Genomic DNA, 12,168 nt, shown 5'->3' with positions numbered 1-12,168 from the left:
TAATGCTGCTAACACACTGCGTTTGAGGACAAAAAGAAAATCCTTTATCCAAGACACTAACAGGTCAGCGTTGTTCATTTCATCTGTCTGTGGTTAAAATCTCACAAATGATTGACATATCTAGATATTTCTAGATATTACTCATGAGATAATTCTAATTATTTTATTCTAAATTAAATTTGTAGGAGTTGTTTGTGTACGAATAATAAAAAAAGAGAGAGAAAATGGCTTCTATAGTTAATTTCTGTTGTAAAATTTCTTTGATGCTGGAGTTGGAAAAAAAATTAAAACAGTTTCACCTTTTACTGATTATCTCTATATTCCCATTTATGAGGCACAGGAACAGCAGAATTACTGTCAGACATTTTAATGAGCCTAAAAATTAGCATGCTAACATTAGCTGGCTCTGACTATAATGCATTAAATATATTTTATAGTTTTTCATAAAGGCTGAGTGTTATAAATGTCACAATTCTGGATAATGTAAAAATAAAATTACAGTAAACATTCAAATTTAAAAACAACTAAACTGAACATTTGAATCCAAATTCAGGGGCTTCATCTGCTGCTCCAAATTCAAAGACTCAGACGTTCATCCTTCCTCCTCCTGGATTTGAAGGACGTTGAATCCTTCGCACTTCCACTGACATCCATCGACTTCCTTAATCTAATTAATGAATTAGATTCAAATAGATTGTAAACTGATTACACAAAATCCCAGGAAGATTTTGAGTTACATTCTTGCTAGCTTGTGTTTGGCACCGTCACGGTTGCTAGGCGACAGGGCATGCGCAGATGTAAGTGGTAAATCGAAAGGCCAGACTGCCCAATTTTCCCGGCATATGTCCTTTGAAGAATGAGGCCCCTGAATTTGAACAGGCTTACAGTAAACAAGTCGACAGAAAAGCTAGCAGGCAGGTACAGTATAGATCTGTTTTTCTTGATCAAATTGTCAGGAGGGTTGCTGAGAATCTGAAATCATCTTCCTGTTTTCACTTCTAACTAAGCAAAGCCGAGCTTAAACATTTTCTGATGCACAGTAACTAATGTTCCAGCTGCATTTATGTGTAAATTATGTGTGGTGTTGCAGCGTGTCGTTTCACCTTCAGAAATACCTCAGAAAAGTTGCTAAGATTATGACTCTCTTATGTCGCCTTGCTATTCATGGTTTTTCTGACATTCTGGATCAGCGTTGGTTGGTGAATTGAATCTTTTCCATGATCCTCTCTCCATCGGTCACTGGGAGCTTTTGCTGTGTTTACTGCAAGGCTCCCCGGGGTCTTTGGTGGCTCCGCCATAAACCTGCACCTTGCTTTCGCTCCAGAGAACCACGGCGCCCTGAGTTACTCTGCTGCACCGAGCCAGGCTGGCGACCTGGGCGGACGACAGGACCCGATCCCACAGGCCCACCTGAGACAGCTCTCCGACGAAGGCCTGGGTCGAATCGAAACCGCCTCCCAGGGAATCCTGGAAAGGAATTAGATCGTTGTTAGGCAGTCAAATCACTTAAAAAGAGAAACACTTTTACTCTCAAGCACACACAAACAGTTTTTTTTTTTTTTTGCAGTCTTGCTGCCTTGGGCAACCCCTCGGCTCTGGGGAAGTTTAAGTGGGATTCGATAGAGCGGGAGATTATTTTTTTCCTCTAAATGTTATTTTCCTACAGTTTGTGGCTTTTGAACAAAATTCACATATTAAACATCCCATGTTAGCCCAAACTAAACCTCAAGTGCAAATCAGCCATAAATGTTCTTTTAGCTTTAGAAATGACAAAATCCCACGCCTGCACTAAGGCTGCGTTCACCGCAGGCGTTAATGTTCAGTTCTGTTTTTGTCTCTGTTTCTTTCGTGTGGTTGTACACATTTCCAAATATATGCGACACGTATGTGATCTCTCGTGTGAACTGCAAACAACCTAAAAATGTCCCGTATGCGCGGTAGAGGGCGCAATAACGTCACACTTAGCGAGCATGCTCAGTATTTGCAGAAGTAAACATGGATGCTAATGTGGTGTAGCGTATCTTGCGATTTTAAAGTTGTCCACCCGGTTGTTATTTTTCTTCTCATTTCTGCGTTCCAGGATGCAGAACGGTGAAGTCTTTTTGAGCATCAATGACGTTCAGGCTTGATGAACGCGACCCAGACACATTTGAAAAGATCAGATACTCATCGAATTTAGAACCACATAACTAATGATGCGTTCACACCAAATACGTTAAAAATGCGTCTGACGCTTCAAGTTCGATATGTGTGCACTTTGAATGCAGACGCTTGACATTTTGCTCTACACCTTAGCCTTTCATATGTCTGGTTTACATTCAAAGTCTATGTAGAGGTGCGTCAGATACATCAGCTCTGGCCGTAGTTTTCTGTTTGGTACTCTTGACCCGTCAAATGTTGATGTTGACTCTTGACGCTCCAAATGTTCAAACCACACAACGCTAGACTCTTCAAACGCGCCGCAACGACCCTCAACGCACCTCCACATAGATTGAATGTGAACCAGAAGCACCTGATGCTCAGTTCTCGTTTGGTGTGAACGCACCATAAGTGAGCTAAGTGAGTATTTTTAAAAATCCCATTTGAGTTGTTCAGACTGTCATGAAAAGATGAGATACAGTCCACTTGAGCAAAAATATCGGATTCATATCACCTCAACCTGCAGTGTGAATGTAGCCCAAGTTATTTTTAGCCTTCTTAGCGACTTGGAAACCAATAACAACTAAACCATTTTTCTTTTAGTCTGTCTTTAAATATGAGTAACTCACCTGCTCTTGGCCGAGGACCAGCTCTCCCCCAGGCCGGATGTGGTGTCCCGGGGCCAGTCCGTGGCCCTCGCCCCTCAGCTTTCCCCCCTGGTAGGCCTGCCATGCTCCACCTTTTTGGGTCCAGCTCACACAGACGTGCTGCCAGCTGCCTCGAGAGAAGTTCAGAGGCAGCTTCGCCACCTACGCATGGCAACGTGTTGTTAGGATGATGCAGTGGCGGGCTGTTTTACGCCGATTGTTTAAAACCTGGGCATGCCTTTACATAGCTACATAGAAAGGTGACAATAATTCAGCGGGACGCAAATAAGATGCGGCGGTGTGAGGAGATTTCCAGATCTAAATCAGTCACTTCGATCATTTCACGCTAGGGGCGTTCTGCTGCTGCCTCTCCAAGCTATTCACCGCAGGAATAGATTACCATAATGACTTCTGCAAAATAAAAAATATATATATACTACAGCACTTCTCTGCATCGCCGAACAATGCTTTCCAGGACTAAGCTTAATCCTCCATTAAATCACATGAACAATGTATCAGACTTCATTTGCCGCTCTCTTATTACTTTAATGCTAATCCAAAGCAGAGGGCCTTCGATATTCATTAGGACATTTAGAAGGAGGTCGTAACATTAACAGATCGCTGATAAACACTTCAAATCATGATGGAGATCAAAAATGAACTGTATACAAGTACGCTCGTAAAATAAGGAAGATATTATGAATGAAAAGATGCTACATCTTCGATTAAAGTGAGCAGAATAAAGAGGAAGAATCTAATCAAGCATAGCATGCAATTTAAAAGATATTTTGAGTGTTATTGAATGTTTTGAGTCTGACTAGGCTTGATAAGAGAAATTAAAAGATCATCCTATTACTGTTGTTGCTGCAATGGGAAGATCAGCTTTTGTGTGAATTTACGGTTTTGGTTCATTTTTCTTTTGTATTCAACATGCATCAGTTTGTTCTCACACTTGTTTTTCCTGCTTTGACAGCTTGTGATTTAAAATATATTTTTTAAATAATTACTCATATTATTGTGTGGGGAAGTTTGGTGGCACAGCTTCGGTAAACAACATAGGAGGTGATTGAGCGTTCTGTTATTTCATCAAGGATTGTGAATTTAATCAGAGTTAAACAGCCGATGGTATGGAAGCGCTTAGCTGCCAGAGCTCGGAAATATATTCAGGAGCGGCCGAGAAACTTTCTTGTTATAATGAGATTTTAAAAACTCATTAAAGTAATACATTTTCAGGAGAGTCAATGGAAAAAAGAGAAGGCTAATGATGAATTAAATCAAACAGAACTTAGTATTTTGTATTTTTGAATTGTTTTTACCACATTTCAATGTTTTTTTTGTTTTGTTTTTTTCATTTTACAAATTTGAATGGGAGATGAAAATAAATAACCCTGCATATAGGAAAGGACATAACGGCAAAACTTTCTGAATCAGCAGGTTTCCTCTGAAACTGTCCACCAACTTTTCATCACCGTTTTATTAGGATCCTGGGTTGTTTTGGGGTTTGATTTATTTACTCCAGTTTCATTATTATTCTGTTTTTCTTACTTTGATCAGATCAACCTTGTTCCTGTTCATCTCTTTCTTAGTGATTCTACTTTATTATGTTTAATTTTTATCTCTATTTCTTCTTTGTAACTCTAATTTAATTACGTTCCTCATGTCTACTCATTCTTTAGGTCATTTCATTTATATCGCACATTTTCAACAACAGGGCAGCTCAAAGTAAATCTTTAGTGTTAGATTTACTTCCTTGTCCGTTGTTTACTCTCCTTTGCCCCCCATGCCATTTTCTCTCTCTCTCTCTCCCTTTTCTCACACCTGATTGCAGGTGTGTAGTGAATTGTTCCACATTCACTCTCCCAATACTTAAAGACTTCTTCTTCTGTCACTCTTTGCCTGTTGCTCCCATTAGATCCGGTTCCCAGTCAGGCTTCTTGTGCTTTTGTTTGTTCCTGATGTTTTTTGTTCTCCCCTGGCTCCCTGTCCTCCAATGGTTTATTGTAAATCTTTGTTCATTTTTTCATCAAATCCACAAAATTCTCCTCGGCGCCTCCGCCTACTGCATTTGTGTCCTCTCAGCAGACACACAACATGACACATTCACGCTTCCTGACAGCTGGGGTAAAGTCAGAATAAATGTAGAAAAAAAACAACTATTTTTTAGGTTTCAAAATCTCTTAACGTCAAACCGTGATATTTTTCCTTGAGGTCGTCATTCCAGCCGATGCCAGCCTCAGTTAAATGTGTAGCTTTTTCGGCCCTGTGCGGGTTCCGTACGTACCTTGTCGTTGATGAGCAGCTCAGCCGGAGCGCTCCGGTCTTGCAGGAGCACCAACTCGTTCGGTTGCTCGGCGACAGCGTAAGACAGAGGCGTCCCTACGCCCGCCGCGGCGGGCCGCAGCCACAGGCAGACGGTGAAGGCACGCAGCTTGGGGACGGCGTGTCTCATCAGGGCGAACATGTAGTTGGTCCGAGCCGGGAAGGACAACCTGAACCCCTCCGGGAACGAAAGCATTGTGACGCCTTTGGAAATACGGAGTGAAGAAAGAGAGATACAAGTAAGTTATTTTCCACGTATCTTAAAAAAAACATTACAGGATAATTATGGGCTTTTTATTTTGGTACAAATTATATTTACGAAGCTTATACGTCATAAATCAGAAGAAGGAAATCTGGTTCTCATCGCTAACGACTTGTGTCACGGTGAAATGAATAAATCAGTCACTGCTGCTCTCTCTGTTACCGTCTCCACCTCCAGATCAAATAGAGCGATTAAATATGCGCACAATTTACTTCCTTCTCTGTCTCTCTCTCAGTGTGTCTCTCTCTCCCCTTTCTGCAGCTCACCTTCCTCCAGGCCTGAAATGCGGTGTTGTAGTTTGCTGATGCCCTGGTCAATTTCCTGTCTGTGTTTTGCTGCCTCCAGCCTCAGGGCTTTCCTCTCCTTCTCCAGCAGCTCCACCTTCCTCTCCAGCTCCTCTTCCAGATCCTCCACCCCCCAGGGCCGGTCCGTGCCGCGGCGCCGGTCCGGACCGGCCGACCTCTCTGGGTTCCCCTCCTCTGATGCGTCCGATGATTTGCTGTCCGTGCGGTTGTGAGAAAACGGACCGATGTCTGTCTGCAGAGGAGGGAGGTAGAAACCAGATCAGAATTTGAGGCTTTGCCGTCTCTGCAAGCACTGAAGGATTTATTCAAGAGGAGTTTATGTAATGCCGCTGCATTTGGTGGGGTTTGATGCATTGTTAACTGGCTGCTGCAGTTAGGATTCTGTTTTTGTCTCTAAATTAAAACCTAAGGATAAAAAAGTGGTAGATTTATCCCAGTTTTCCAGCACTGCACTATGTATCGGGGATATGCTTAAAAGAAAAAAAAAAGTGAATCTGCAGTTTTGTAAGTAAGACTGCAGGTTGGAGGCTTCCCGGTCCCTGCTAAAAAGAAAATGTGCAGCTGCAGGAACTGGCATCTAGCTTAATACTGAACAGATTGAGAGGAGGGGGAGGTCATCGCTGTGTCTTTCTGTAAACGTTAAACCGTCGCTCTAAAACTTTCATGGTGTTTTAATCGTTTGTGCTGCATCCAGGAGCTTACTGCAGCTCAGCCTGTCTGAGTAATGCCGCAGAGGTAGAGGTTTTGGTTTTACAATGCCAGATTTGATTTTGTACGCCGCAGAACCAAATTTTATGTTTTAGTTCAAATCTCAGCAGAAATCTCCCGCGATCAGCGAGAAAATATAGACATTCTTTTCACTACACTGAATTCAGGTGTGCCTTAATAAAATATTTATGCCCTTCAGAAATCTTTGCATTTTGCTACACTGCAGCCACAGACTTCAAAGTGTTTGTTTGGGTTTTCTGTGATAAACGAAGAAAACATTGTACAATATTGTAAGATTGAGAGAAATTTATGTTTTTCATATTTTTATTAAACAAATAAACATCTTAAAATTGCATCCGTATATTTTTATTCAGCATGACAGAGAGCGGACCTCCAGCTATTGGTGGCTCAGAATCCACAGATTCACTGACTTGAAGTTTAACAAAATATATATATAAAAAAATGAAGCTTTGTAAACTGAAAAACCTAAGCATAGAGCTAATTGACACACTAACCGGCCTATTGGTGCAAAGCAGTCAACCCAGGATCACCATTTTCCCTTCCTACTTGCTAATTGGAGACAAGTAGATATTAGCTACCATGGTGTTGCTAAGACATTTTCCACTCGGCTTGTTAATGTATGCTATGGGATATTTGGTGTTTGACCATCAAATTGTACATTTATTCTTTTTCGAAGAAGTGCTCTGAAGTTTTAGATTTTGACGGACGGCTGTGGTTTTGGAGGTTACTAGCGACTGCAAACACTGGGAGTTCATTGTATTTAACTAGCGTGATACGTTTTTTGCTCATTCTTCAGCATTGTCGCAGTTTTTCAATTGGATTTCTTCTCCTGCTGAAAACCGAACCTCCACTCCCGTCTGACGTCTCGTGCAGCAGCTTTTCTTCTAGCGTAAACCTGCATTTAGTGCCACCCAACTTCCACTTAACATTTCTGAAATTTCATGTTCATTTTTACAGGAACTGATGGAGCCCCACCATTGTTTGAATGCAGGCCAAAAAAAAGAAAAAAACATATTCGGTCTCATCAGACCTGAGCAGCTGGTTGCTGTGTCCTCTATGTGACATTTGGGAAGATGCGTCAACTTTTTTTCCAGAAGTGGTTTTCTTCCTATAAAGGTTGGGTTTGAGAAGAGCAATGTTCTACCAGCTGAGCTTTGGATCTGTGCAGGTTTTCTAAAGTTACCTTGTGTCTTTTGGCTGCTTTCATTAATCCTCTCCTTGTCCAGCCTGTTGGTTCAGATTGATATCCATCTCTGAGTAGTTGTGTCATGCTGCTGGTTGATGAACCGAGCATCACTCTGTGAGCTGTTCACAGCAGCACTGCAGTAAAAGACTAAATTTAGATTGATTTTTCTTTAAGCATTAAGCATATTTACCAGAGGGTGTTAGCATTTGTAGAAATAAACTAATTTTGATGGAAACTTTTAAATTCTCTTTCCTAACAGTACCAAAAGCAATAAAATCCCCTTTCATAATATCATGACTTACCCCCCAGTCATGTAGCTGCTTCTCTATTTGGAAACAGATTTAGAAAGCATGAAACTTTGCACTGCATTTAACTTCTATGATGTTTAACATTTTGTGCAAATCTTAGTGCTTAGTGAAAATGGTTAATAAATGTACAAGGCCAGTACAGGGTGGTTTAAATGTAGCTCTGATCTTATTGTTGAGCCGAAATCATCACGCTGCATGAGTGCTAGAAGGCATTGAGAGTTGTTGGTGCATAATGGGGAAAATATGTAAAAAAAAAAAAAAAAAAAAGAAAAAAGAAAAAAAAAGACTGGACCAGTTTAATCTGAGCCAATAGAAAACATCTCTTCATCCTTCACAAGTAGGTCAAGTAGCTCCTGTGTACCAAACGGCGGGAGAAGGAAAACGTGTTGATTAGGGAGGAAACTACCTGGTCTGACCTGTGAAAACCATTGATGAAACACGGCATCTTGGGAAAAGGCTGCAGAATGAAGGGATTCCTTATTCCCTGAAAAGTGTCAGAACTTGGATGTTACACGTCTGCGTGGAGAAACAGACGGAACAAAGGAAATGACCCACACAGGCACGTCCCACATATAACAGCAGGAGGCGTATTACACCTCGGGGACGCGCGTCCACTCTGTTACTCCTAACAAATATAGGCATGCCATGAATTATGCATTGCATTTCTTTTGCCCAAAACGGAGCTATAAATCACTCTATCCTGGTCAAGTCAGAGCTTGTTTCATGTTGCGCTCCTGTATTTTTCGCTCCTTTTGTCTTTTTCCTGCTCTCTCCCTCTGACTCCACATTTATCTTTAGAGCTGACATTTTATTCTCCTATATTGCCATGTTGAAAATGGCAACCTTTAGGAAAAAAAATCCAATTAAAACATCCATTATCACTGATTGACATTCATAATTACATGATTATTACTGATCCGTGACGATTGGGCTTTGGGAGTAGCTCATAAGTCCCTTCTGGTGTCAAGTCATCTGTTCTAATCAAAGACTGAGATGTTTGATTTTATAAACAACTAAGTAAGTCCAAAGTCCAGTTGCTTTGGTCATTAACTGCTTACTCACATCCTGCGTTTACAACGACACAACGAATCAAGAAATCCACCCAGAGCAAAACTTGCAAATGATAAGATAATGTTCATCCGTATAAGCAAAATCCAAAATGGGTTGAAAACTGAACCGATGTCTAGATTTTAGACATCTACTTGTGTCTAAGTAAGGTATAAATTTAGTTTGAGCTGATCAAATGCTAGAAGAACCGAGCCAGACCTTCAAAGATTTTGGCTAGGCTAATTTTGGACAGGATGTATGAACTAAAGAAGTTCAATTTGAATACATTTTTATAGGTCAAATGTAGATAAGGACTGGCTGACCAAGATATTTAATTTGACACATTAAAACATCTTGGTTTATGTATTAAATGTTTTGTGATGTATTTCTGAACTGATACATGGTATGAATTCCAGGTAACGGGTTAAGGTTATGTTAAACAGTTTGCCACATTGGTTACGGTTTTCAGCTGGGTTCTTTGTGATTTCCTGTTTTTTCTTTTCCCCTTTAAATCTGGGTTTTGGACAAAACAAGAAATCCTGGACAAGCCCCCAAGAAGTTCCCAGTAAGCAACATTTCTTTGAAAAGAGGTTGCTACATCTAGTGAACATGTGTTTATAAAGGCATGGGCCTTTATAGAGTATGACAACAACACTCTTCAGAGTTTTAGTAGCTACTGAGAAGGCAGAAGGCAGATTTTTCCAGTATCAGTCAGGTGTTGGCAGTTAATAAAGTCAGAGAAAGAAAGAAAACTCCTTGAAGTTTCTATGAATACTTGGTTTTTGATTCAGACTGTTATTGAAGTCAGCAGAGAACAGGAAGTTCTAGATGTTACAGTAAAGCTGCTCTGCTGTATCCTTTGGATGAATCTCTTTCTGCTACAGTCTAAGATGTCACCTGTAATCTGTTTTGTGTCTTTTGTAGTGATATTTACCTGCAGATCTGTGTTACAACTGCACTCTCACACAGACAGTGTGACATTGCCTTTGCTTCCAATATGAGTAAAATAAATGAAATAAGTAAATTAATATTTTAGCAATATTCAAATCTAGGACACATTTAAATGTGTGATGCTGTAAAAATCGGGACGACTTGACTGCAGCTTTCAAACTTGGACTGTTTCTTTGAAGAAGTTATTGTTTTTTATTAAACATTTTATAATCAGGGTAGTTAAACAGACGTTAAGAAAGAAAAAAAAAGATTATTGGATTTTTTTTTTTTTACAGTCTATGGTGAGAAATTAGTATTAGCCAAAATCGGTACTCTTTGTGAAACTGGTGCATCTATATGAAAAAGCAACAGTCTGTCGACTGAGATCTGAGATGGCCTGAATCTGACAGGGCTTCCTCCAAACCTTTTCACAGGTTAAACTGACTTTGAATGTTTTCTACTATAATTAGGATGAAGCTGTACTATCTATAATTACATCTGACTTTGTGGTTGGATACAGTAGAACTGATTTCATTCATTAGTTCAGGGATTTCCTTACCTCCAGTCTGTCTATGCGGTCTTTGAGTTGGGTGATTGCCTGTTCGAGCTCATCCACAGTTCCAACCGTGAGCAGATGGACCCCGTCGGGCGCAGAATCCGGGCTGTCCCGTACCATCATCCTCTCCAAGTGGATCTCCCCCTCGGCTCCCTTGTCGCCTCTCAGCGCGGCGGCGTTCCCGCGTCTGTCCGGGCTGCCGCTCCTTCCCCCGAGCCCCTTCTCGCACTCGGTCAGCTTCCCCGACAGCTCCCTGATGGTCCTCTGGTCGGTTAAAATCTGGTCCTTCTGCTGCAGAACCGTCTGCCGGAGCTCCTCCGCCGTGGTCCGGAGGTAGCCCCAGTCTTCCCCGGCGTACAGCGACGGGTCGTCCGCTTGCTGCTGAAAGTTCCTGGGGTTGCATCCTCCGGCGGGGAGCGGGGTGCAGATGAGCCGACTCACCGCGGGGTCGTGTCCCGTGAGTCCGCTGACCCCGTCCATCCCGCCAAGCCCGACGTTGAAGGTGGGCGCTTCGGATTCGGGCGTTTCAGAACCGTGGAGAGCTCCCAGGGATCCGGGCCGGGCCACGGAGCCCCTCGCGGCAGCGGGAGTCTGCGCGACCGCGTCCGGATACAGCGAGTGGTTATCGGCCGCGGGCTGCCGCTGCGCCGCGGCAGCCTTAGTGGACCCGGTGTGGACAGCCGCGATGATGCAGATAACTGCTCCGATGAAGGCCACCATCCCGGCGGCCAAGATGACCACGATGAACTTCAGGGTGGCGGCGGGGAGCAATCAATTTCCAGAAAAACCCCGAAATGTTAACACTCTTTCTCTGTAGGAAAGCAACAGCTCCAGATGCGGCAAAGAGTTGAAACCGAGAGAGGAAAACGGCTCCTGACGCCTCTCTACAAAAACAAGCGAGTGGAAAACGAGTTTGGCAGCACAGTTAAGTGATCACAGTTAAGTCGACACTAAACATCTCTTTTCGCTGGGACACCGCGCAAACGCTTCCTCTCCTCCTGCAACGCGCATGTCCTCTGGTTCCAGCAGGATCCAGCCTATTAATACTGAGACCGAGTGAGGGGGCGAGAGATGGAGGAAAAACACAGCAGGACTGCCTCTGACAGCACACATCCACAACCTATGGTCGCGATCTGTCAGTATCACGTGTAGTTCAGATGTGGAGAAAACTAAATGTAAAATGTCAAATTCGATACTTTACTCATTTGTTTGCCTGTTTATGTATAAAAGACAGTTAATTCTGAAATGTTCTCCATGTCAAAGCCAAACCAGAACCATACAACTTGAGAATTTCTGTCACAATTCAATCGCCAACTCCAATTTATTCCAATGGGATTTTAATAGGCTGTACTGAAATAAATGAGTGGAAACAAAAACAAAATAAGAAAGTAAGTCATGTCATATCTGGGTTTTAGGCTTCTTTCTGTTTACATTTTGACCAATCGGCCATTGTTGCTTACCAGATCTTTTTAGTTTCACTCGTGTTGCTTAAAAGTCTTTCTGCGCATGTTCCTTTCTTTCCATTTACTTTGCTCTATTTCTTGTATTTATTTCTCTTAGATTATTTGTGAGGATTTTTACTTTTGATTCTAGATAATGTCAGTTCTTTTCGAGTTACTCCTCTATTAAATTTCATCTTCTCTCAGTCTACCTGTCCGCCCTGTAATCATCCACCTGGCTGCACCTTGGCAGCGTTCACACTCTTCAGTGTTTAAGCCTTTCTGTTTCGGTCACTCCCTG

The 12,168-nt window shown here is 42.1% G+C and overlaps 1 protein-coding gene across 1 annotated transcript; it reads right to left on the bottom strand.

Annotated features, from left to right (window-relative positions):
* Nucleotides 1-972: 972 nt before the first annotated feature.
* nptxra (neuronal pentraxin receptor a) lies at nt 973-11,687 on the bottom strand. Its single transcript, XM_088008212.1, has 5 exons — nt 10,432-11,687; nt 5,616-5,904; nt 5,068-5,288; nt 2,769-2,948; nt 973-1,467 (listed from the first exon to the last, which is right to left on the bottom strand). The coding sequence occupies exons 1-5, from the start codon at nt 11,146-11,148 to the stop codon at nt 1,237-1,239; spliced, it is 1,638 nt and encodes a 545-aa protein (XP_087864338.1). The 5' UTR covers nt 11,149-11,687; the 3' UTR covers nt 973-1,236.
* Nucleotides 11,688-12,168: the final 481 nt, after the last annotated feature.

Source organism: Poecilia mexicana, unplaced genomic scaffold (assembly GCF_051168715.1).
Source record: "Poecilia mexicana isolate PSO_F unplaced genomic scaffold, ASM5116871v1 scaffold_8, whole genome shotgun sequence".
Classification (NCBI taxonomy): Eukaryota; Metazoa; Chordata; class Actinopteri; order Cyprinodontiformes; family Poeciliidae; genus Poecilia; species Poecilia mexicana.
The sequence above is the reverse complement of the archived record's forward strand: the minus strand, read 5'-3'. Positions and strand labels throughout refer to the sequence as shown.

Bases quoted from the DNA above. Each gene is read 5' to 3' on its own strand.
- nptxra (XM_088008212.1), bottom strand. From the start codon at position 11,148: ATGGTGGCCTTCATCGGAGCAGTTATCTGCATCATCGCGGCTGTCCAC. The intron at 2,949-5,067 runs GTACGTACGGAA...TGCCATGCGTAG, and splicing joins AGCTGCTCATCAACGACAAG to GTGGCGAAGCTGCCTCTGAA. The intron at 1,468-2,768 runs GTGAGTTACTCA...ATTCCTTTCCAG, and splicing joins TGGTCCTCGGCCAAGAGCAG to GATTCCCTGGGAGGCGGTTT.